At 41.9% G+C, this 25418-nt stretch overlaps 1 protein-coding gene across 7 annotated transcripts; it reads right to left on the bottom strand.

The window, feature by feature from the left end:
* Positions 1 to 245: 245 nt before the first annotated feature.
* sorbs3 (sorbin and SH3 domain containing 3) lies at positions 246 to 25049 on the bottom strand. 7 transcript variants are annotated; one of them, XR_015100941.1, is made up of 21 exons: positions 24794 to 25049; positions 13653 to 13710; positions 12549 to 12722; positions 11371 to 11437; positions 11132 to 11241; positions 10941 to 11004; positions 10495 to 10533; positions 9936 to 10020; positions 9359 to 9467; positions 7492 to 7545; positions 7300 to 7410; positions 6696 to 6745; positions 4726 to 4796; positions 4125 to 4183; positions 3971 to 4017; positions 3652 to 3766; positions 3434 to 3559; positions 1923 to 2420; positions 1733 to 1811; positions 1533 to 1639; positions 246 to 878 (listed from the first exon to the last, which is right to left on the bottom strand). XR_015100941.1 is itself a non-coding variant. In XM_086111590.1 (21 exons), the coding sequence occupies exons 2-21, from the start codon at positions 13662 to 13664 to the stop codon at positions 859 to 861; spliced, it is 2004 nt and encodes a 667-aa protein (XP_085967716.1). In that variant the 5' UTR covers positions 13665 to 13710; positions 24794 to 25048; the 3' UTR covers positions 246 to 858. The 7 variants fall into 7 exon arrangements, 5 of the variants coding, with proteins under 5 accessions (XP_085967716.1, XP_085967718.1, XP_085967714.1 ...); XR_015100940.1 differs by having other exon boundaries at positions 246 to 1332; positions 24794 to 25048; XM_086111590.1 differs by having other exon boundaries at positions 1726 to 1811; positions 24794 to 25048.
* Positions 25050 to 25418: the final 369 nt, after the last annotated feature.

The raw sequence follows: 25418 nt of genomic DNA, 5'->3' as shown, positions 1-25418 counted from the left end.
ATGTGTAAAGGTCTGAATCTGCTCTACATAAGTGTCATGAAATGGGTTCTGTGGTGAATTGGAGCTACATAAATAAAAAATAGAATTGAATATATGACTGTTGCCAATTAGGTACCAAATTCCAAATGTATTTCTCATCACAATTTTTTGTGTGTGTGTGTGTTGAAGAAAATGTGTTTTCAAAAAGTTTTGTTTTCCTTACTTTGGAATGGGTGTGTACAGTAAAATGTATAAGAACTCATGAGTAATTTTGCAACACTCAGCCTTTTTAATAGCTTAAAAAAAACAAACATACCTGCTATACCATACATTGGAAAAGCAAATAGTTCTGAAGCAAATATATATTACACTTTGTATTTTTTATAAAAGCTTACACTCTGTACAGTGATCTTCAGGTTACTTGATTAATTTTACAGTGACAGTGTCATAAAATTAATTTTTTTTTTTAAAAACGGCTGTCAAGATTACCCATAATTATACCACCACCACAAAGGATGCTTTTATATTGTTCAAAGCAGGAAAGACATTAAGGAGCGGCTAACAGCATGCAAATAATGTGCGGTGTAAATTTTTAGTGGCAAGACAGACAACTTTAAAACTGTCTGTTAAACGAGACAGACTTCTTCCTAACACATACAAAAGTCATGTTGTTTTTTTTAAAAATTCTAAATATGAAATAAAAACTAGACAAGACATTTACAATCAATAGGAAGAAATCAGTGCATGAGCTAAGAGATTTTATTTTTTGCTTTTCTGAAAAGCCTTGTGGGTGGAGAAAACCCGAATGGCACAAATTGTCCTTTTCTAACTTATGGGATTCTAGAGAGAGAGAGAGTCATGTTGCTTCTTCAAACTTCTTCAAAGATCTGAAAAATAATCTGAGACAGAAAATGTTTGGAGATATTAGTCATCGATTCCGCAAAATATTGGAAATTCAGACAAAATTATTTCAGTGGTTTGTGGTGGCTGAATGCAGGATATTCGAATGAACAGTCCTGGTTCTGGAAAGAAAAACACATTTGCTGCGGCTGCAAATAATTGTGGGACAAAATCATTCGTTCTTTGCATGTCTTCAGCATCCAGTCTTTCTTAAATCGGGTTTATATGCAAGTACAAAGCCGGTGCAACACACTCATGCAGGGAGGTGAGGGCTTCTCTTCTCTGATCATGGAAAAGCGGTGAACATGCATGTCCCATCTTAAGGTAGGTGATGAGGGTGGTTGTTGAGCTCTTGGAATGTGAATCCATGTGAATGTGATCAAACAAAAAGTCAAACTGGTGTCACGTAATTCCCGGGGAAAGTCCCAAAAGCGTGAGTCCTTTCTGACGTACCTGCAGCATACATATTGAAAAAATGCGTTATATAACAGAAAAAGTAAAGCCAAGACTCATTGGCACCAGTGACTGAGGTCAATTCGGCAATGTTTCATTTTGTCCTCTAGATGGCAGCGCTGACACGTCATTTATTGATTGCATTCTGAAGAGGTTTGCATTTTGGGTATTGTGTCAGAAGCTCATAGTCGATTACTCACCTACAAACCAGCCATCGTCGCATTTCTCCATTACTTGGACAACGTCGCCTTCCTTGAGTTCTAATTCATCTACATTCTGTGGTTTGTAGTTGTAGACGGCCTTATATCTGAATGGACATGAAATCATAAATTCAGTACCGTTACGACATTTCATTCTTTTATAATGGTGAAATTAGGTCATGTACTGTATTACGGTTTACGTTGCACTGCTGTGGAGCCAGCAGTGCTTGGCACTTGTCCAGGTGGGAATGAGTTGGCCCTGGGATTGGAGAGAGCACCCTAGAGAGAAAAGAATGAACATCTCCCGTCAGGTACGCAAAAGTAAAGAAAAGCACATCTTGGCAGATGTGGGCATAGAGTGAGTTTCAACAGGAGGCAGTGAGGGCAGACCTGTGAGAAATCATTGTGTCCGAGAGCGTTCACTGTGCTATGTGCAGATCCTGCTGCAGAAGCAGAGGGTGATGCAGAGCTGAGAGTGTTGTGGTTGGCAGGTGAAGCAGGTTTGGAGGAATTGTGAGGCCAAAGATTGGCAGATTCTTTGGATAGCGATGTCTGAACGGGCGAGTGCGACTGTGCTGCTGCACCATAAGACGGGGGTGAAGGTGGATGCTGGGGGGAGTGCTCTCGTTTGGGGCTGACGCATGTGGGGCTGAAAGGGGACAATGGCGACTGCAGGCAAGGTGAGTAGAGCGGACGGCCTGGACTCTGGGGCCCAGGGGACATAGGAGACATGGAGCTTGTTGAGTAGTCGTCCGTGGAGTATTTGGTGCGGGGCATTTTGTTGACCTGAACGTAGCTGGCAGGGAAGATGCCACTCCGGTTTGTCCCTGAGATCCTCCCCTCCAGCCACTTGTCATCAACACATCGTGTTATACTTATTACTTCCCCCTAAGGTACAGAATAAACACAGTTACTAATTAAGCATTCTTTGCTTAACTTGACAAACTTCACATTCAAGTTAATACCATTGCAGAGACAACAAAATATTTGAGAGCAAAAGTAATAACGTGAATCAGAAAGTTGCTGATTCCCTTTTTTCTGTAAATATTCTACACTTTGTTTGACAAGTGCTTGAATGCAGCTACTCATTTATATAGAAATGTTACAAACTATTGTTCGAAGCCAGGGGTGCCCAAACCTTTTGGACCGAAGATCGACTTTTCGATCAACCAACCTCCCGCGATCGACCCGTTACCGCACACGCGCTCGCACACGCACGCCATGATGAGCAAAAGCCTGACACGGAGGCATGCGACGCACTTATGCAGCCTGTTAATTACCGTCGCTCACACGTACCGTTTTAAAGTGCCTCCCTCGGCCCTCTAGATTCCTAATCTTTGCCCTTGACATCGGTGAATTGTACACGAAACAAGCTCTGAATGAGAATAATGATAACGATAAAAGATATAGGGCAACAGCTCTAATCACAAGCTGCGATTGCAGACTGCTGAGCGCTAACAACTTCCGGTGATGCAGGTCACGCGCCACCGTAGGTTAAAGATTGACCTGCTTGATTTCATTTTATTTTGTTAATACATTTTGTGAAAATGAGACTGATTTGATGATTAGGGTGCAGTGTACATTAACATTAATATATTACTAACATGCACAAAGACACACAAAATTGTTTGTTTGTTTTTCTCCTGTACAGCCCTTGCGATCGACTTGGGACCAGTCCGCGATCTACCAGTCGATCGCGATCGACGCATTGGCCAAGCTTTCAATGAATGAAGCCAAGGCCTTGCGCAAGTCTAGCCAGAGTGCAGTCGAAATTTGCGCAGCGGTGGAATTTCAGTCATTTTTTTCATCAGAATTTGTCAAACAAACACAAGATGTTGTCTAATGTTAGATTAAACACAGCAACATGCTCAATGTTTATATAGTACGAATACAGTACTCACTTTTCGAAAGGGAAGCTCAACTGGAAGGTCAGCGGTGAAATTATACAGTGCTACTGCTTCACCATAGTCCAGCACCTGCACACTGGGAGGCTTCATAGGTGTTGGTTTCTCAGATGGAGGAAGAATCTGACGGGAAACGTCAAAAGCTCAGCTCAACTACGTGAAAAGACAAACCCAAAAACTGCATGACGCCAGAGCCACAATGGTGTTCTTTTTACCTCGACATATGTGGTGGGGAAGATGCCCGCTCGACCGTGATGTTCTCCTTCAAACCAGTTGGCGTCTACTTGCCTGTGGATGTAAACAATGTCGCCCCTATGCAGTGTGAGCTCCCTGTGTGAGAAATGAATTCAAGATGAAGCAAGAGCCCCAATAGGTTACAACACCAATATGTTGATTGTCGAGAACGGCAGACCTAAAAATCTTACTTTTTTTTTTACACTTTTGTCCGACTTAGTTGATAATTCTATGTGCGGTTGTGCTTTATTCATTTTATACTTTAAAAATACAAAAAATCAGATCAATGTGGGGACTCACTTTGGCGATTGAGCCTGGAAATTGAATTTGGCCCGAGCTGCTTTCATCTGAAAGCAAAAAAAACAACAAAAAAAAACTGCTTAATATTTCAATGAAAACAAGATGACAAAAGTTGACGCAATCACATTTAATGCTGCTTTTCATAAGGATCTACCTTCTTTTCTTCTTTCTTAGGCGAGCGCTCCATGGTGTCATTGGAAGCAGAAAGTCGATCTACCGAGCAAAGTGATCATACAGCTGAATTAGAGGAGCCTAAAAAGTCCTCCGTTTCCTGTACTGTATTCTAATAAAAGAGCAAGTGGGATCTTCAAAACATCAATAACATACTGAACCTAAATATTTACGCTGATCTCATAAAACTAAAACAGGAAAACAAATGGGATAAAGCAAATCTCCAACATGTATTTTCGGCTCTACTTCCTATTTTCCAAGGTTTCCTCCCTCCACGCCCATACACTGTTCAGTTCAGCTTCACTTTTTTTTTTTTTGGTTTTACAAACCTACCATGAACACTTGATTAGCCTCAGCAGCAGGCAAACGACGCAATGGAATACAAACGTGACCACATATTAAATTACTGGGCGATTCTAGTGAGTCACAAGAGAGCTTATTGAGAGCGTACAGTCGTGTGGTGTGAAGCGGTGCTTTAAGCAACAGACCTGGATTTTAAAAAAACTAGCAAATGGGATTTGCATCAACAGCTCATTAAACATTGAAACATCTTTTTCATATTGACATGAAAGAACTTTGTTTACCAAATGAAGGAGCGAAGACCGATGAGGGGCCAACGGAGTGACGAATGGGCTGCTTAGGCTCAGATGATTGACTGAAAAGAATTGAATAATATGAAGTAACCTTTTGCAAAGGTGCTCCTACTTTAGTACATATTCAGGTTATCTGTACATTACTTCACTGTTTATTTTTCTAAACAAGCTACCGGTAATCCCCCTCCCCCAAATGGCCTGATTTACAGTACAAGAATTGTTTGATGCTGTCGGCTTCAAGAACGATTCTGATAAATGTTTTGTTACAGCCTAAAAACCGCAAGCTACGGACATTCAAAAATGCAGTCTAATCTAAAACAAAATAAACACATGCAGGTTAGGTGTATGTTTTTCAGCTGTTACCATGAGCTACTTTAACATTTTTGGTTCGACAGTTTGCAAAGCTATGGGAACACATTATGATAGCGCATTGTCATTTTTCTTCTCCGTGCTAGCAAGTTAATAAAAGAAAAGAATGACACAGTAGTATGTGCTGAGGAGTTTTTGTGTTGACGTGCAAATTAATCAAAATGGGTATTGTATATATTTGACCCCTCCATTTTCCGATCCGCTTTATCCTCACAAGGGTCGCAGGGGGTGCTGGAGCCTATCCCAGCCGTCTTTCGGGCAGTAGGTGGGGGACACCCTGAACTGGTTGCCAGCCAATCACAGGGCACACAGAAACGAACAACCGTCACACTCACACCTAAAAACAATTTAGAGTGTTCAATCAGCCATGCCATGTTTTAGAATGTGGGAGGAAACCAGAGTACCCGGAGAAAACCCACGCAGGCCCGGGGAAAGCATGCAAACTCCCCACAGGAAGGCCGGAGCCGGCATCAAACCCATGACCTCTGCACTAAGAGGTCGACGCATTAACCACCGGACCACCGGGCCGCCCTCAATCTAACTATGACAAAAAAAATTACTTTTGGACTTGGGCACATTTCCGTCTGTATTTACCGGTATTCTTTTTTTTTCTAAGAATTTATATCAGGACTTTTACTTTTATGAGAGTCTTCTTGACACTTCTATTCTAAAAATAGTAAGTACTTTTGCAACCTCTGCCGCTTTGTAAACTATCATGAATTGGAAGAATAAGGAAAACACAGTTTCCTGCTTAATTATTTTGTAACGCCTGTTGTTTATTTCATTGAGATTAAGCATCTTCATTCAATCATCTTTAAGCACTGAGAAACTTGTTGAAATGAAGATATCAGTAGTTCTGAATTACTCTGCAAACAAACAGAACCACGCGCTTCGTGTTAGCAGCAACTAAACATGTCAGTGTGACAGGATGCCGAAAAAGCAGACTACATTTTGCCACTTTGTCCTGTAATTCCACAGATCCTTAGCAACAGACGCTTGAAAAAATGCCACTGAACCAAAAGCCTTAAAAGGTCAATCCCAGTGAAACCAACTGAGCAAATAACAGCGAGAATCTTCCAAGAATGCATTACACGCACGGTTAGAAATGCGGAATGCTGTCTGAAGGAGTAAATGTACTGTACTGAAACCTGCTGAGGTTATTTTGAGGGGGTGGGGAGACTTGAAGTGTAATCACTTTGTCATGACAAGTCAGGCAGGGAGAAAAAAAAAAAAGCTCAAAGTGGTTTATTGTTGTGTTATGTGGTTATTGATCCTGGACTTTGCATTACTGTGGAATTTGTTTACACTCCTTGTCATAAATTGACTCGGGATAATTAAAAATGAATACACAGGCTATATCTACAACTTCAATTGTTAGCTATTGATTAATTCCTGAAGCAAACAAAACAGTTTGAAATGTTAGATGTTGGATAATTTCATCGTTGATTGAAAAACGCATCCCAAAAACAAAGCGAATGGCAAAGTAAATGAATGAGATTGGAATCGTACAATGCTCCTTTTGTCACAACCACGATTTAAAAATAAAGTCATTGTAGTTTTATCGACTATATTTTTTCCAAGTGGTTACAGACCTGTAGTTTGTGTTTCCAGCTCTTGCAGCAGTCACTGGATCCCTGGTCCCCTGGAAGCAGAATAGACTTTTCAAAGTTTGCTCCCTTCGGCCTCCACTGTCTCCCAACTTGGAGGAATTCTTTGAACAACACATGCAGGCAACACGGTGGTGCTGACCACTCCCCAGGGAGAGTGAGAAATCAACTGGGTCCTACGCTCCTTGGCTCACCAAGTCCACTCATGATTTCAAAAACATTCAGAAACAGGAAGGGCAAGACATCAGCACACAGGCAGGATTATTTCCAGAGAATCTTTGTAGAACAGTGAATTTGGGCGCTCTATGCAAGTACAGCTGGCATATTTAATTTTGCTGAGGTGGGAGCGTGGGGGGGAGGGAGGGATGCCGCAGGCAGATGATTAGACGGATGAGTCAACGTGCAAGACAGGGAGGTGATTCTTTAGTTGTCATCCAGGTCAGGACACACAAGAAACACAGCTAACAGTAGCAAGCGGTGAGGCTCATACAGTCGAGATGGGAAGGATGGGCTGTGTTCTGGGGACTAACAAGGAGTCTTCAGCTGAGACGGTCAAGGAGGATTTGGGGCAGAGGGGGGTGCTCAGTACCTCACCCCAGCCTCGACGCTGCTGTTTCTTCTGGGACAGTCTCTTTTCCAGGCCCATGATATCCGAGTCCAACTCGGCCTCAAAGCGACTCAGTTCAGAGACCAGACTGGCCTGAGCCCAGGTAATGATGTCACAGTTGGCACTGGGCATTGTGGGATTGTTTTTGCAAGATGAAACAGCGAGATCGCTCACCTCGACTGAAGGAGACTTTGACTTCTCAGCCCGTTTGTTTGGCGACCGGCAACCCTTTGGTCAGAAAAAAACATTGACTTAAAAGTGATTGTTGATAATGAAATGCAACATCACATGCACATACCACACACACAAATTGAGTAGGCTATGCTTCATTTATGGTTTCCGTTATTAAAGAGAAGTATGAGCATGAGTTTCATTTTTAACTAAGTGGACAACAGTGCATGAAGTAAATATAGATATCTTGTGATGGTGCATTTGTTGTTCAACATTTCTTACAGACAAATTGATGGCTGATAATTCTAGTCATCGGGGAAGGAAAGAGAGCCACTTTTTGACTTCAAAATGGCGCCGCGAGAGTGGCTGCCTTTCCAGCAGCTCCTATATTTTGTTGTTCTACTTCTTCCTTTCATAACTTTGCTGCTGTGAATTGGGAATTTCTCCATTACGAGACTAATAAAGGTTTTCTTATCTTATCTTATCTTAATTATTATATGTATGCAAAAGCATGTCATGTCTCCGATCCACTGGTTAAAGGACACTTTGATTCTCTCCTCTTTCATCTCAAACTGCTTCAAACAACAAAGCGCGTGACGGAAAAGTGGTTAGGACTGCACGACTGTCCGTGTTTTATGTTATGTGTTGTGTTTACACTTTAACTTGATGTGAACTGTTTTGTTAAGCGCTTTGTTACAGCTGCCGCTGTTGTGAAAGCGCTCTATAAATCAGCATGTATTGTATTGTATAAAAGTCATTATGTTCACTGTTATCGGTGAACACTTAAATTTTTTTGTTGTAACAGTTTGTTTAGCTATTACACTGATTTTGCAGTTACAATATATAAAACAGCCCGATAATGAATGTCTAACAGATTGAAAATGAATGAATGAAAAAATGGGCGGGTGGCTGTAATTCTCAATATCCTACAATATATCCTAGCTTAACATGAAATAGCATTTATTTGCTTTTAAACAAGAACATAAGTACTGTTATATAATTATTATCCATCCACCTGCTTGTCCTCATTAGGGGTCACCCGTGAGTCGGTGCCTATCTTAGCCCGTTATTATAATATATACTTAACAATAATACATACTGTATGTAAAAAAAACCCTGCTTCGTGCTGACTGTAACACAGATCAAGGCACATTTGGTGCTGTTAAAAGTAGTTTATGTTGTGATTCATAAAACTGCTATTCATTTTCCCTTAAGTGAAAATAACTGAATCCCACTTGCAAACTCAATACAGTTGAACAAGAAAGTCCAATTTCCTTCTGTTTCCGATACTGTCGTGTTACAATAAATCTCTGCTGGCAGGAAGCAGCAACTTCTTTCCTAATGGTATGCCAAGGCCTTCCTTTCATTCTCATTCCATTCACAGACCATAAAGTCACTGTGAAGCCCCCGACATTGGTCTGTGCACAGTTTGACTCAGACACTCTTATGCTGCACCTCAAAAGGTTAACATCACAATACAAATCACAAGGCACTTCAGCTCCTGTTGGGTGTGTATGTGAATGTGTGTGTGAATAAATATTTATTTTAGTCATGATTGCATACGCAGGGTTCTACATGCACTAAATCCAGAGGATTGTTGCTTTTAAAGAGGTCAAATTCCCTGCGGTCCTTGTAGAAAATACTTATCTGGAACAACTCTAAATATAAACCAGAGCGGAAATGCTGAGATCATGAATATGGAACTGAACAACATCTTTTGAAAAGATCTGTTGGATAACCACAAGTTACTCATTAGCTTGTTCTGACAAGAACGCCAAAACAGTACCAGCCCATGAAAGAATGTGGCAGAAAATATTCAAAGTGGTAAGCTGGTTACAGAAACCATTTTTAAACGTGTGAGACTTTGTACCTGGCCGAGGCTTACAGAAGAAACACCTTTTTCGGGCTCAAAGTCAAATATGCTCTTGGGTTGAGGCTTCTGCTTCCCTGGAACTGACAGCTCATTGACATCTTGGCTCCTGAAACATGACACCCAAGTAAGTGGATGTGCAAACACACAACCACCATGGGCAGCAACGTAATCATTGCCTTACTGTAAGTGCTGGAACAACAAATCCCAACTTGCAGCCCACCCCACAGCTTAGTCCGGACACGATTGTTGGCTTTCTTTAACATGAGGCGTGTTGCAGTGAATTTGGAGAAAGCGGCCACATTTTGAATCCCACGGAAACCCATTCAGAAATGGCTTGTAAATTAATTGGCTCAACGGAGGTTGGGTTGTGACTTGCGCTGCTGTGTGCGGCTATTTTATTTATTTTTTAAATTCTAAGAATTGGTTTGCTTCAAAGAGGTCCCGCAGTGTAGGGCCCCTGGATTCAGTTACAATATGCAGATAGGCTTATAATGCTTAAGTATGCACTAGATGCTCTCCAGTGCATACAAGGATATGCTCAGCTGTTTGTGAGCGTCAGTGGGAATGAGCTCACCAGTCAGGCAAGGCTCCATGTGGTGATAACCTGAAGAGATATTGGTTGGCTTCTTCATCCTCTGTGCTTGTAGTGGCCTGCAGGCCTGAGAATACATGTAATTGTTATTTTTTTTTTTTTAAATATATGACATGATTGAAAGAAAAATGTTACAATCATTGAAAACAATGTTTATTTTAGTAGAAGCTACAGATGGGCATGATAATCATTTAAATGATTCAAGAATGATTGATTGCGTTGTTCAAAACGTCTTGAATTTTGAAGAACGTGAAGTGCACGACTTGGCTGGATGCAGCCAACAGAGGTGCTGAGACGTTGGTAGCCTCAACTAGCTTGCAACATAAAATCAGCTATGGGAAGTTGAGCAACATCCACAAAGACATCCACTACAGCTCGGATTGAAAGACGAGTTCAGAATGTTTAGGGAAGTTTTTGAAAAGCATGAAAAAAATATTTTGAGAAGTTACAATGACTTGATTAAATAATGTATCATTTTCCCCAATGCTAAGGAAGAAAATCTAGTCAAATGACCATCCCTAGGAGAAGATGAAACACTTACATCTAGCCGACCACTTGTCCGATTCCTCCTGCTCACACTCTGCTCCAAAAAAAAAGAAAAAAAAAGATCAGACATCATTGGTTCCTATCTAAAATCATGACAAAAACATCACCGTTGTGGCTTGTGATATGAGCAGCACTTCTGCTTCATCTTTTCTTAATTATTTTGTTAATGGCACTGCGATTGGCTGACAACCAGTTCAGGGCGTAGCCTGCAGACTGCTTGTAGGGATAGGCTCCAGCATGCACGCGACCCTCATGAGGAGAAGCGGCTCAAATAATGGATGGATTGATTGTCAATGGTGCCAGAAATGCAGAAGGCAATAATAATGATCATAATAATTATTATGAGTATTTTTATAATATCAAACGTGTCACCATGACTTGTATTGTGTGTCCCTGTTCTGTCAAGGGCAAGTGCATGAAGAGGAAGAAGAGCAATCATACCTTCTGGCTTCTTATGTATTTGTTTGAACATGCTCTTGTACCAGTCTCTGGGCTTGTTTACACTCTGGTGGAAGAAAAAGAAAGGAGGTAGGGAGGGTAAAAAGATATTTGAGCTTCTCAATAGAGGGATTCTTCGCAAAACTAAGAAAGTAAAAAGAGAGATGTCTTTTAAAATGTTTCTTTATTCTTACAGATCTGGAGGCAATGGGCATCCCCGTTTCATCCACTGGCCCGATTCCTGAGAATTTGATGAGTCTTTCCTCACTTGTGGATGGAGGCTGAACCCCATTGGTAAGCCCTCCTGGGTGACAATTGCCATGTTATTACTGGATTAAAACTTTCACCAATGCTGTCAGCTCATTCTGTTTGTTTTGTTGAATGTACAGTAGTATTTCCATCCAACTGCCCCCAAAATAAAGCTGAATTTTACCATGTGAGGGGCCATAATAGGATCCAAAGCTGGGAGTAGTTGGGCCACTTCCATTGACATCAGATGCCTTGAGAAAGACAAGATTCGACAGTGTGAATAAGGCTTTTGTGTCATTCCATCAGCCACCCATTTAAGAACAATACATGAGTTGAAATATAAAAAAATATACATACACGTCACAAATTTGTTTGAGCCTACTCTACTGCTAAGTTCTGTCAGCTGAATAATCATTGTGGGTGAACATGCAAATAGAAGAGAAGACAAGAGAAGAGAAGAGGCCAGCAAGGCCCTCGCTGCTGGCCTAAACACAATCAAAAACACTGACCTACATTTACGCCCTAAATTGTAATATTTGCTCCATGAAATGTTATTAATCTCCCAATAATCCATTCTGTTATTTTGTTGCGTATTTGTATGTGATTTTTTTTTTGTCCAATCAGAACTCTGCCCTTCTTTGCTGTTAATCTAATATGCCCACAGCCTTCAGAATCAGTCACACTGGCCAATGTAACCTATATTACAAATGGGACTGTTACTTTTAATAATCAGATTTCAAGTTTCAGCGGCCCGGCGATCAAGTGGTTAGCACGTCAACCTCACAGTGCAGGGGTACCGGGTTCAATTCCAGCTCTGGCCTCCCTGTGTGGAGTTTGCATGTTCTGCCCGGGCCTGCGTGGGTTTTCTCTGGGTTCTTCGGTTTCCTCCCACGTTCCAAAAAAATAAAACATGCATGGCAGGCTGATTGAACACACTAAATTGTCCCTAGGTGTGAATGTGAGTGCGCATGGTTGTTCGTCTCTATGTGCCCTGCGATTGGCTGGCAACCGGTTCAGGGTGTCCCCCGCCGACTGCCCGATGACGGCTGGGATAGGCTCCAGCACCCCCCGCACCCCTAGTGAGGATTGGGCGGTTCGGAAAATGGATAGATGGATGGATAGTTGGTAGATGCAAAACTTGTTGCACCCAAATTTGACTTGCAAAACAGCGATCATTGATATATATTTCAGTTACATTTTAGTTGTGAGGTGATAGTGATGGCATTAAGAGAAAGTCGACACTGAAGGTTCTGGTACAAAAAGCACTGTCAGCCACGAATAAAAACTGTAATGCTAAATTTGTCCACATGAAGGGGCACTTGTCCTGAGAGAAGAGAGCTTTCCTGCCATTTCAGGACATACCCTGAACTCTCCAGAAGGAAACCTGGATGATCGGAGGGGGCTGAGAGGAGGAGTTGGCAATCCAGGGGAGATGATCACATCTTTGGTCAGGTCTGGAGATGTTATGATGTGCTGAGTAAAAGGACCACCAGGCTCCCTGGGGAAGCCATTTGGACAGCCAGCGTCTTCAAAAAGCTGCCATAATTAGAAAAAAAAAATGGAAATGAGAACTATATTCATGAAGAAAGACAATGAGTGAACTTTGTGCCTGCCATGTCCTCCAGTTAGCTCTGGGTAAAAAAAATAAAATAAAAAAAAAACCAGGAGGTTGAACTTTTCCCTAGACAACAATGGAACATGGAGCATTGGGTTAAAAGTCCCCCAATTTATTTAAAGCAGGACTAGTGAGCGGTGGCGTTCCACCCACTTCATCATCTCATTGTGAGACAAGTGCAGAAAGAACTCATTGAAGGTGCAGAGCGGGGGCACAGAAACAGGAGAGGACCATTATGAGCCTATTAACTCCCTATTCACCAGGCCGCCCCTCATCCTGCGGCCAAGGGGTGGAACTTGGCGCGAGGGGTTGAGAAGGGGTCACTGATGTCAACCTCGGTCCAACAAGCTAGCTGTCGTCTTACGGTCGCCGTGGTGATCTTTTGACTGCTGCCTAACGATGGTCAGTCTGACTCTATGATTCGAACTTTTGAATCGGGTGCTTCGCTCCCCGTGTGTGTGGTTCCTGGGGGTCATGAGAAAGCTCCACAACTTCATCGTGGCGCCATAAAATTTGGCACAATGCGATGGGATGCAATTCAACAACTCAAATAAAAATGTGCTTCAGGTAATGGTGGTCACATTCATAGTTTGCAGTGGTCAACAACTGTATTGAATCACATTTTGTGTTTTTATTGTCACCTTTATTGCCAGCATAGCACCTCATATGACTGGGCAGGTGTACCTAATGGAGGGACCTGTTTTTTTTTGTATTCTAATGGTCTCGAGGAATTGTGAAAGAGCTTGATTTCAAATGTTTTTCCCCAAAAAAAATACAGTAGTCAAAGGTTTGGACACTTTGTTAATGTCATGTCTTAAATATCTTTAACATCAACCAGTTTTACATTTTACCTGCGACTGCATGTGCTCCCTTGTTGGTTCTTGTGCGGCAGAGTCTCTCCCAAAGTAGCTGCAGATAAACACACACCAAAAAAAATGTCAATAAACACAACAAAGCATACATTCCTGCACTAAAAAGCGATATTATCATCAGATGAGTCTTTTATTTGTGTTTTGCTTTCTTTTGTGCAATACACAGGAGGCAACGCTGATGAAAAAAGTAAGCAGAAGATCAATTTGATGCACTTCATCAAGTATCGCAAATTACGCAAGCAATGTTTTTTGTTGTTGTAGTCCTTACAATCCAACTTTTAAATCAACTAGAAATCTAAAGTTTTCTGAGACATGATCATGCTGCCATGCTGTGACACGTGACATCACAGGGCCTCAATCGCCTCTAAGTAAAGAACAGAACATCATTCATTCATTCATTCATCTTCCGAACCGCTTGATCCTCACTAGGGTCGCGGGGGTGCTGGAGCCTATCCCAGCTGTCTTCAAGCAGTAGGCGGGGGACACCCCGAATTGGTAGCCAGCCAATCGCAGGGCACACAGAGACGAACAACCATGCACGCCCTCACTCACACCTAGGGACAATTTAGAGTGTTCATTCAGCCTGCCATGCATGTTTTTGGAATGTGGGAGGAAACCGGAGTACCCGGAGAAAACCGGGTACTCTACCGAGAAAACCGGGTACTCTACTGTGTGGAGTTTGCACATGCAAACTCCACACAGGCATGGCCGGAGCTGGAATACCTCCGCACTGTGAAGTCGACGTGCTAACCACTGGACTACAGGGCCGCCAGAACATTTTGTTTTACCATTTTGTTCTTTGTTATTGCTCCGTGGCAGAGAGTGCAATAGTGTAGAGTTGTTCTGTCTGATTTGTCACTGGAAATGTAAAAACTGTTGAAGTGATCCACCCCGAAATGCCGTGCATTCAATTTAGTGTCTCTTCAGATGCACTGATTTTTTGGTAGTAGAATCAGGCCTTTTTAACCCTTAACCTTTTGACCTGGGAGTCATCATAAATCAAGTTTTACATCCAGTCAGAGTTGACAGTGTTCCATTATCCAGCGCCCCAGTATTCCAGAGGAAATTTAGCATCACCCACTTTTCTTGTTGCTTGGGAAAAATCCACCCACAATGACTGTGACTCACATCTGTTCCCGGTCGTACAGTGTTGGACTGATAAAGCGGGTCAGCTCCTGAAAACATTAACTATAATCAACTCCCGCTCTTATATTTAAGATTTTGTCTCATGATCACATGTTGTGGTGGGAATGAAGCAGACAGGCAATCGTCCACAGCGGACAATGTGTGACCCCTGAATGGCATCATTCCTGTCCAAGTGATGACAACATTTGCTTTGGTAGAAGTGTCATTCTTTCTCAGACGACACTGGTACTGGTGTCAGCACTGCACAACAGAGGGGCTTTGTAGAAGGCAAGACCATGGTTGATATTGGGAGTTCATTGACAATTGACTGTTCTAGTGTAAAACGACGCAAATGGGGTGAGAAAGTCCACGTGTGTGGAAACACAACAGGGTGGTTGGGGGCTGTCCGAAAATGTTTTCACTGATGAGTTTTCCGTATGGAATTTGCAGCTTTCAGGACTGTGGTCAAGTATGTGAAACCAGCTATGGGCAGCACAGAACGCATGAGTCCAATGTTTTTTCTTTTTCTTTCTGGACAACAATGTCAGTCTATCAGGCTCATTGTCTCTTAATAAACTTGGTTCCTTTATTTTTTTTAATTTTTTATAATAACATTTCTGCTTGGTGATGACAGATGGATTTTCATTGGTCAAAACAATGACAGCCAGCTCATTATCTGTTCAACAGAAAACAATGCACACAAAATACATCGTGAATGTGTTGGACACAGTGCAGCGTCACTCTCAGCAGATTGCGGCTGAAGGCCCATGACCACATGAGTAATGTACTGGCATTTGCAGAAAATAATGTCTTCCTGGAGCCACACTCTATCTCACAAAAAGCAAAAATAAGATTTGTTTTAAAGCCATGTAAAATGTGTCAAAATACTTTGCCATTAATTGCTCCAGGGTTCCCCCTTAGATAACGAACGAGCCTTCAATGAACCTAACAAACCTAACTTGTTTTCGGAATGTGGGAAGAAGGCAGAGTAGTCTGAGAAAACCCACGCAAGGAGGAAACATGGAAGGCCAGAGCTGAGATTTAAACCCCTAATGTCAGAACTATGAAGCACACATGCAAACCACTGCTCTGCCCTCTGATGACACTACGGGAAATACAAACACTAAAAAGTTATTTCTCCATAATATATCCCCCTTAAGAACCGTGAGAGTATCATACAGCATTAGGGTTGCTAGGGCAATGGCAAAGATACATTTTAATGAAGGCCATCAAAAGGATTTATTAAGATTAAGATATCCTTTATTTGTCCCGCAATGGGGAAATTACAATCAGAAGTTCATACAGTAATCTTATTCCATATTCCAAGATTTATCCACTTCCTGCAGGCCAATTTGGCTCCACTGGTGGAAGTCCAAATAAGCTCATGTCATAATATCAGCCTCTCTTTTCTCTCGGGGTCAGCATCCAGCGCTGCATCCGTTCGCCTCTTGGGCAAGAATCAATGCTTCCTAATAAGGAAAGACCCTTTTAAAAACAGCCAAGCGTCTGGTTTTGACTTTGAATGTGCGGTGAATGCTTACATAATGACTGAGCATCAAGAGCAGATGCAGAGCTGTAGCACGTTCATCCCCCCCCCCCCCCCCCCACTATGTGAAATGTCTATTAACACCCCAGGAGCTGTTTTTAGGATGGAAAATAAAAGTACCATAAAAGGTCCAGGTGCACCTCAGATTAAGATTGATTAAATAGATTAAATGAGCCGTTTGAGATTCTTGCAAAGCAGACTTCCTACTTCCTATCTGCAGCCGAGTCAAATAGCAACCGTGATTTTATTTTGTGGGGGCGGAGTAACACAGGGCATGCAAGATGAGAAACTTGGATTATCGCAATATACGTCTGTCGACAGGAAACCCATTCACTTACTGCGAGCAATGGACCAGATGTTGGGAAAGACTAAAAATGGAACCAAAGTCTGAATCTACAGATCTCCATTCAAGTAATCCAAGCAGAGCCGTTTATCAGACTTCTGCACTGTGACTCATCGGCTAACTGTGAAAAAAGTCTTGAACCAGAACCAGATGACGTACAAGACTATCATTAGAAGTTACTGTGTCCAGCAGGTCAATGGACTTCACCGCACCCATAGGATTCTGGATGTGTCATCACATCAAAGCACATGATGATGATGTCATGCTCACATTGCTGGATGTGTCCTAGATGTATTTTCCGACACAGTTTTTAAAAATATTTTTACTTCTTAGGTTGCACATCAGGGTTTTGAGGTATTTTCATTTTTTTTCCGGTTTGGCCTATAAAAACTTGCACACTACAGATTTTACCATGTGTTGCACTTTATAGCTATGACATTTGAGAAAAAAAGTCGTAGCATAACATATCCATTTATTCATAAATATAGTTATATCTTACACATTATAAAGGAATATTATGATAACCTGATGTCAGAAACAGCACCAAAAAAATAATAATAATAATCTCGAAATGTCTACTTGGATCTCTGATTAAAGAATTAAGTCAACATTTGTTGACCGGTGTAATTAATAATTTAAGTAAGATACTTTTTATTTACTTTGCTTTTGAGTGTCTAACTATTTTTTGTAAATGCTCTTAAATATGTAATTATATGAAGCACTTTGATCTTATGTATGAAATACGCAATATACATAAAGCTGCCTTGCCTTGCCTGAGCTATCCATACATCCATTATCCAAACTGATTTATCGTCACGAGGGTTGCGGGCATGCTTGAGCCTGTCACGTTGCGTGGTGGTGGTGGACCCCAAAAAGCAGGCAGGAGGGAGGAGCAGGGTGTATTTAAAACAAAGAAAACTAAATCCCAAACACACAAAGTCCGAAGTATCAAACGACTAAAGCTAAAACATAGCAATGAACTAAACATGACAGAAACTAAGAGCAAACAGCAACACACATGACAGTAGCAAGAAGCAACAATGACCCGACACCGAGTGTTCGGGCAGGAGTCCTTTTATACGACTAATTACCAAATGGCCAACAGGTGTGCAGCTGCCGGGCGAGCCCTACAGTGCCACCTGTTGGTCCCTAAACCGAATCATGACAGAGCCCATTCCAGCTGTCTTTGGGCAGTAGACGGGGGTACACCCTGAACTGGTTGCCAGCCAATCGCAAGGCCGACATAGACAAACAACCATTCACACTCACAATCACACCTAGGGACAATTTGCAGTGTTCCATGAACCTACCCTGCATGTTTTTGGAATGTGGGAGGAAACTGGAGTACCCGGAGAAAACCCAAGCAGGCACAGAACTCACTACTTTGTTCTAACTTCTCAAACTGACCACACAAAACCCATTGAATGACATGCACGGTGGTGACACCTGAATTTCTTTTACTTGAATGTGAACCAATGGGAAAATTATGATTCATGGTCAGAGGGAGGATCCTGTCATTTATAAATCATCCACAGAGTCAAGTGATGATGTGAGCTGACACAATGATCTAAGGTGTTTAAGGGGACAAATAAAACAGTCACTTCATCAGCCTTCCAACAAATTAAGCCTTGGACAAAGTTAATCATTGACTCCCATCAGGCACACAATCTGGTGAGTGGAAATCTTAATCCAAGAAGGATACTGACCAAAACTAACAGTACATTACTTAAAATGGCAATATTCTTAATATTCATCCTCGGCCTACCGTATTAATACACACAGCACTTTACTGAACACAAAATCCATATGTATATGTTTAGCAAATTGTATTATAATTACTAGTGAAAGGAAGGGCTCTGTCACATGCACAATGAGAAGTTACACACAGGATTAAAAAAGTTAGTACCCTTCGGTCACAGAAAGAAAAAGCCACAATGCCCACCGAAATAACTGACAAAAGTCATAATGAAGTAAAACGTAGTGAACGTTGACTATTGAAAATCCGGTTTTAGTATGTTTATGTATGTGTTCTCTAGGTTGCATGTTTCAGCTCCTTCCACACAACAGAACTGAGATCAGTTTTTGTTTCCTTAGGACACAATCATCCAATGTTTTGTTTTTAGCCACTATTGAGTATTTTGGTGTGCATTTTGGGCCATTATCCAGTTGGAGGACACATGACCTGCAGCTGAGACCAATCTTTTGGACACTGGGCAGCACACTTCCCTCCAGAATACTTTGATGGTCTTGACATTTAACTGTACAGTACCAAGAAACCCTGTGCCGGATTCAATAAAGCAGTTGGAGGAACGGAGCCTCCCCCAGGTTTGGCTATAGGTAAAAAGTCTTAAATTACTATGAGTGGCATTCCAATACAATTGTCAAGAGACCTATTTTGGGTTTCAACATAGATTAGGAAAGGCTGTTGAGATGTGAACATAAGAAAATAACGGGATAAAGTGTCGCAGCCATTAGGGTTATTTCGGGAATGTGGTGGAGAAAACATTGTCAAAGATCTCAGCCGAAAATGAATGCCGGTCTGGACCGAAATATACTGTACACGTTTGTGACATTGGATAAGCTTTTACAAACGAGACCAAAACAAATGCATTTTATTAATACAAAAGGCTATCGATCAGGGAATAAACGATCACCAGCACAATGTTGCTGATGCAGCTGACCGAATATAGTCATGAAACTGAAGAAAGACGATATTTTAAACTGATGAGATTATTCTGAAGCCATTTGGTGATTGTTGACGTCCAAATGTTCCTGACTTGCCGGCTGAAATTATGTGAGAGGTGTTCGAGGTGCTGCAGGGTTGATCATAAACTCTGCTGCACAAACCAAAACAGACGGAGTCCATACAAGGACCTGCAGCGCAAGTTTATGATATGTAGTTATTGGGGGATACGCTCATTTATCAGGATAGGAGTTTTTGTCTCCTTGTATGGCGCTTCTGCAGTTGGAGCAGCAGCAGGACTGGAGTGTTTTTCTTGTCAACAGAAAGGAGCTGTGAGCAACTAAAACAACATACCTGAAGTGAAACCTGAAATTCCTACAAAATGAGTGAAAAAGTGAGCATCAATAAATTGAGAGAAATTGGAAATGTAGTCATTCAGACGTTTTCGACTACTTATCCTCTTCAAGGTGGAGCTGGATCCTATAGCACACTGTTGTCAAAGTCAAGGCCCAGGGGCCAGATCTGGCCCGCCAAATCATTTTATGTGGCCCGCGAAAGCAAATCAAGCATGTTAAGTTCCATGATGCTTGCTAAAATCTGAACCAAAATTTCAAATTGTCATATGTAATGCACAATAACAGTCATGGTTCTTGACTTCTGATTTTAAAACTAGTTATTCATCAGTTGTGCGCTGTGTATGCAATATGTGGAGGGGATTAAACATTTGTATGGTTTCCCAAAATTCATAACGACCCTCCAAGGGAAACCGGAACTACAATGTGGCAGGCGACAAAAATGAGTTTGACACCCCTGCTATAGCAGATTGACTGCATACCAGTCAGTGGAAGGGCAAAGTAACCATTTTCTACCACTTTGAGTCTTTATTGTCTTTGGAATGTGGGAGGAAGCCACAATCGCTCAACTATGAGGCAGACGCACAAAACAAATGATCAACAGTGTGCTAGATTATTTCCATTGGATGTGATCATTCCACTCATCAATATTGTCCCCTTCCAAAAAAAACAACAAAAAAAGCAGTGTATTGGGGTAAACATCTGAAAGGAACTAATCACTGTATAATCTGCTGCTTCTAACTTTCCGTGAACAGAAAAACCCGCATCCTCAACACCGTGAGTAAAATGTCACAAATCCTCTTGGCTGTCATTTCGCATATCTAAAGCTGATGGTGCCCCGCTCATATGCGGGCTGACACACGGCCCCTCCGAAATATTACAAAGGGAATCAGAGGCATCTGTGGAAATGATTGTGACAGCGAGGGGAGCCTTGGGAGTGATGCTTTAAGCATGTGGTGTTCAATCTATGGCCTGGGGGCCACTTGCGACCCACCATCCATGTTTCAGCGGCCCAAGACATGATAAAAAAATATATATATACAGGAAATGACATTTGACATGGGCCGCACGGTTAGTTTAAAAAAGGTAAAGGTGGGCAGAGTGAAAAGGGAGGGTGTCAAAAAAATAGGTGCCATTCCGACTCATACATTTGTGTATGTACCGTAGAACTTTTCTCTATATGCGAAGATACAAATAAACCATATATAATTTAAAAATGAGCACAATTTATCTTCACAACACTGGGGTGAATAAAGATAATTCCATTTTAGAGGCAAAAATAGTTTCTTCCACTTTGTGCTCTTAGGCTGATTTATGAAGACATCACATGAATGATCCTCAAAGTAAGTGTTTGAAAAATGGTCACTTTACCACAGTTTGTTCTTTTTTTTGGTTCTGAATGTGGCGGTGGGATTCAGCCTCTGTCATGTGCAGAGCTGGAACTACTCTGACAAATAGTGGGCTGTTCGCTTGTCCAGAATCCTCTACTATTTGCCTTAAAAATCTTCAACCACAGTCGAACCTCGTTACAACATACCTCAAGGGACATAATGAATCTGTATGTTATAACAGTAGTAACCATTTCCAATAAACTGACCGCCAACTACGACGTATAATGCAGTATGAACATTTATAGTTGTAAAAACATGAACATGTAGTACAGTACAAACATGTCAATTACAAATCTGTGTATATGAAGAAAAATGATTTTATAAGACATGAAACAAACAACTACAGCGCTCTTACTTCATCTCTGAAAACATTCAGTCAGCAAATGTTACAAACCATGGGCAACTGCTAGTGCCGCCGAGAACCGGGAGACTCCCTTTTGAAAGTGAGAGAAAATGTCAGCCTTCTGAGACAGCGAGATTTGCTTCCGTTTGCCAGGCATGTTTTCAGACCATGTGCTCAGGATGTACAACAATGAACAGAGTCGAGCAGTAACGTTGCTAAGCAACAGAGGGTATCCCGCGTTGTACATTTTGTTCATAAGCAAGGTCGTGACGGCAGTTAGCTTCCCATGGTTTGTTATAATGAAGGCCTTTTCAGCATTTTGTGGGAAAAATTTGGTCGGTCTTGTGAAGTTTATGTTATAAAGGTTGTAAGCAAAATCGACAAATGGAAAATGAATTATGTGAAATCGGAACTTAGAAATGTGAACATAATAGGGGATAAAAAGACAACGGGGTATGTTGAAACAAGGTTCTACTTTATTTAATTTAAAACCTTTAAAAGAAAGCTGATGAAATTAACTTGACAATGCAAACAACATATAATTGCTTTCTTGACTGATTTTGGTGTGTTTCAAAAAGTTAAAGAATTGTAAAGTGGCCCTTTCATCCTTCCATTTTTCTGTATGCAGCCCTCAAACGAAAAAGCTTGGACACCCCTGCAACCTGTGAAAATATTCGATTTGCTTTTTCAATGTGTGTCAAATCAGGCAGGCAAGAGCGGATGTGGGGAGTGATGAGACTTGTTTAAAAGTGCATCCCGGTGTATAACCACTCCTGAGTTAAGTGTTCTAATCCTGCAAGCTTGGAGCAGCCAGACAGGTTTCTCAACATTAAAATATAAATAAATAAATAAACTGTCTCGAACAACACGCAATGTGTTTTTATGGATTGATCTTTAGGACAAAGCGTGTACTCACCTCCCAAGTGGACTCTGCAAAACTTCCCTGCTCTCACTACATATTACAGTCAGAATACAAGAGCTTGAGCTTCTCTCTCTCTCTCTCTCTCTCTCTCCCTCCCTCCCCTTTCTCTCCCAAGATCTCGCCCCGCTTGCCCCTGTAGCAGACTTCCCAGATGACAAGCATCACCATAGCAACCCCTTCGGCCCCACTCAAAAGGCACCCTGCTCTTGGCTTGTCAGTTCAGGGGACCTGACTCTGTGAAGAAGCCCTTTTGTTGTGATAAGGTGCTATTTTACAGCCTGGGGTTAACCAAAGGGGAATGAGAGCAGTTCATCACCTCCACCTCCCAGATACTGCCCAGTCACTCTGTGACACCACCACTTAGTATCTTTATCTGTCTTGTAACTCCCTCTCCTTGTGTGAGTAAAGGCCAAAAGCACCAAAGGAGGATGGGAGCTCTTTCTCTTCTACTGGCTCATTACTTAAACGCCACGTCATCCACTCTGTTTAAAGCAGAGTCTCCCATGAGTTCACACAAACACATGCTAAATAAACAAAGACTGGATGACAGTTTGTCCCTCCGATGGCAATTTATACTTTTGCGTATTCCAAATTCCTGATTCGAACGTGCCCGGTGGGATGCCATTACCCTTACACACAATGCTTGCCCAATTAGAACTTGGCTTTCCAGTTCACCCACACATCAGCGAGTGTACGAAACCAAAACAGGAGCGCGCTAACAGGTTTGTGTCCCTGCCGCAGTCAAATGATCCAGTTACGTGTCGCAATCTGATTGCTTTCTTTCGCAGGTGCCCTTTCATCTCTGGAGCAATAAACGAAAGACATCCTGGAGGCTTTTGTTTGCTGTAATATTCTCTGTGTATTATCTTTGGTTCAAGTCAGAAAGTGAAGGACGCCAGTAGTTAAATAATTCAGCGGTCTAGCTTGGTGGTGCTCTCCAAGGCAGATATCCATTTACTGAGCCTGCCCTCCTCGCAGCTTTGGTTTTACCAAATAGTTGAGCTTCTGAACCTGAGAGACAAGCATGTGTGGGTGGGTTGGGGCAATTACATATATCCCGCCATGAACAGACTTTGTCCCTACTGTGAGCACATCTAACACTCTGTCACTATGTGGCAAATCATGCAAGAGGTGATTGACACTTTGACCCCGGCCGTCACAACACATCCTAGTTCATGACATACCAATCTGTGTTCTTTACGGAATGTTAACCGGGTAAGCAACTATGACTTTCTCAAAACAATAATGTTTCAAAAATGTTTCAAAAATGGGTACTTTTTCCACTGAGGCTCTCATGGTGACACCCGAGACTCATGTTAAAAACTGTACTTTGATTCAAATTGTGTTTCGTAGTTAAACACTAAGGTCTCTATTTTTGTGCTCAGTGCAGGTCTAGCTCCAAGTGTGGTCTACATCTGCGCAGAGGCAGGCTAGACTTGGTTTTGGTATTTTCACAGGTGCCAGCAGCTTGACGCACTTATTATTTTGATCACCTTGCACGAATAAACATGTTGTTAAATCAATGCCAGTCACAGTTGAACAACATTATCTTCCTAAACGTTTGAGTTTGTGGTTGTACTGACACAATTTAGCATTGCCTCATTCCAAATGAGGTGCTTAGTCCACCCTGTGTGTGTGCGTCTGCGTGCGTGAACACTTTGCAACTGCCCTCATTTGCATTTTATTGGTGTAGGTGAGTACACCTGAATGAAGAAAAACAAAACTAATCGAATCTAATCAGAAGAATCCATAACGCCCTATTGCTTCCACCACATCCATAAAAACCACAGGATTAACTTTAGAGCAAACTTGTGATGTCATTTGCGAGAGTCCACAAGTGCAGAAATGTCACACGAACAGGTACAGGTACACACTGGTTAGAAAATCACTGCGGTTATCTTCTCTGTTCTCTGAGGTAGCACTGAAGGAATGTAAGCATGAGAACCAACATGTAACCATCAGGGTGTATTTGTTTGAGCAGTAAACAACATTTTCTACATACATGTCCCACATCTATCCTCATAAAGCCTCAAGGGAACTTTAGCTGGGTGAAAAATAACAAACTTTGAACAAATGCACAAAGATGAATGAACAACCGCTTTAGCACTTAGCGTCTGAAGCTTTCACGCACACAGCAATGCTGATAAACATCAGGACAGTCACATTTTTCTCATGAAGTGTTGTGAAACTTCCTACATTGATGATATCCCTCGAATTGCGGTAGACTTATTGTTGACTTTAGTTTTGAGTTAAAGCAATCAAATAAAATGGTCCTATAAACACAACGGCACTGATAATGGGGGTCATCCCATGCTGCAGAAGCAACCCAACAAAGCATGAGAATGACATGATTTCTTAATTATCTCCTCCGACCTGCGACCTGGCTGCGCTCAAGATATGTGCAGTATACTTACAGGCAAGCGCGGGCTGCCCGGGGTCTCCTCAACACAGATGAGTGAAGGAAGGAAGTGAAGGAAAAAGAGGGAGGAAGGCGCTGCTGCTTTTCTCTTTCTTTCTCTTGTTCTCTGTCTCCAACCAACAGCGTGTCTTTATCTTATGTTGAACCCTCCAGCGTGGCTCTGAAAGTAGGCGAGGGCGGGTAGGCGTGTGTGTGTGCGTGCGTGTGTGTGTATGGCTTGTGTTTGTATGTGTGAGTGTGAGCATATGCTTCAGAGCTCATCAGGGAGATGGCGCTCGCTAATAGTTTCCATCCACAGCTGGAAGTAATAGAGCTTCCCATTCAGGCCATTCAGGCTCTGTGGCACCGCCTTTCATGCGAGACACGATGAGGTCGTTTTCTCTAAACTGAGGGACATGTCGTGTAATTGCACAGTCGTATATATAATGTGCCACATTTGAATAAGGCACAGAATAGAACAGAATGCCTTTACTGTCATTGTACGGTGCAACTCCAAGTTTGTATTTGAAGAATAAAAGGACTGTCTGTAGTGCAAATAGCAATAAGGCACACATTTTATATGTACAGTGTAAAAGTGTTTTGGATTCGTGTTGGTTTTATTGTGAGCTCAGCGCATTGGT

The sequence above is a fragment of the Hippocampus guttulatus genome, chromosome 5, assembly GCF_054856545.1.
Source record: "Hippocampus guttulatus isolate MCC_2025c chromosome 5, RoL_Hgut_1.0, whole genome shotgun sequence".
In the NCBI taxonomy this organism is placed as follows: Eukaryota; Metazoa; Chordata; class Actinopteri; order Syngnathiformes; family Syngnathidae; genus Hippocampus; species Hippocampus guttulatus.
The sequence above is the reverse complement of the archived record's forward strand: the minus strand, read 5'-3'. Positions and strand labels throughout refer to the sequence as shown.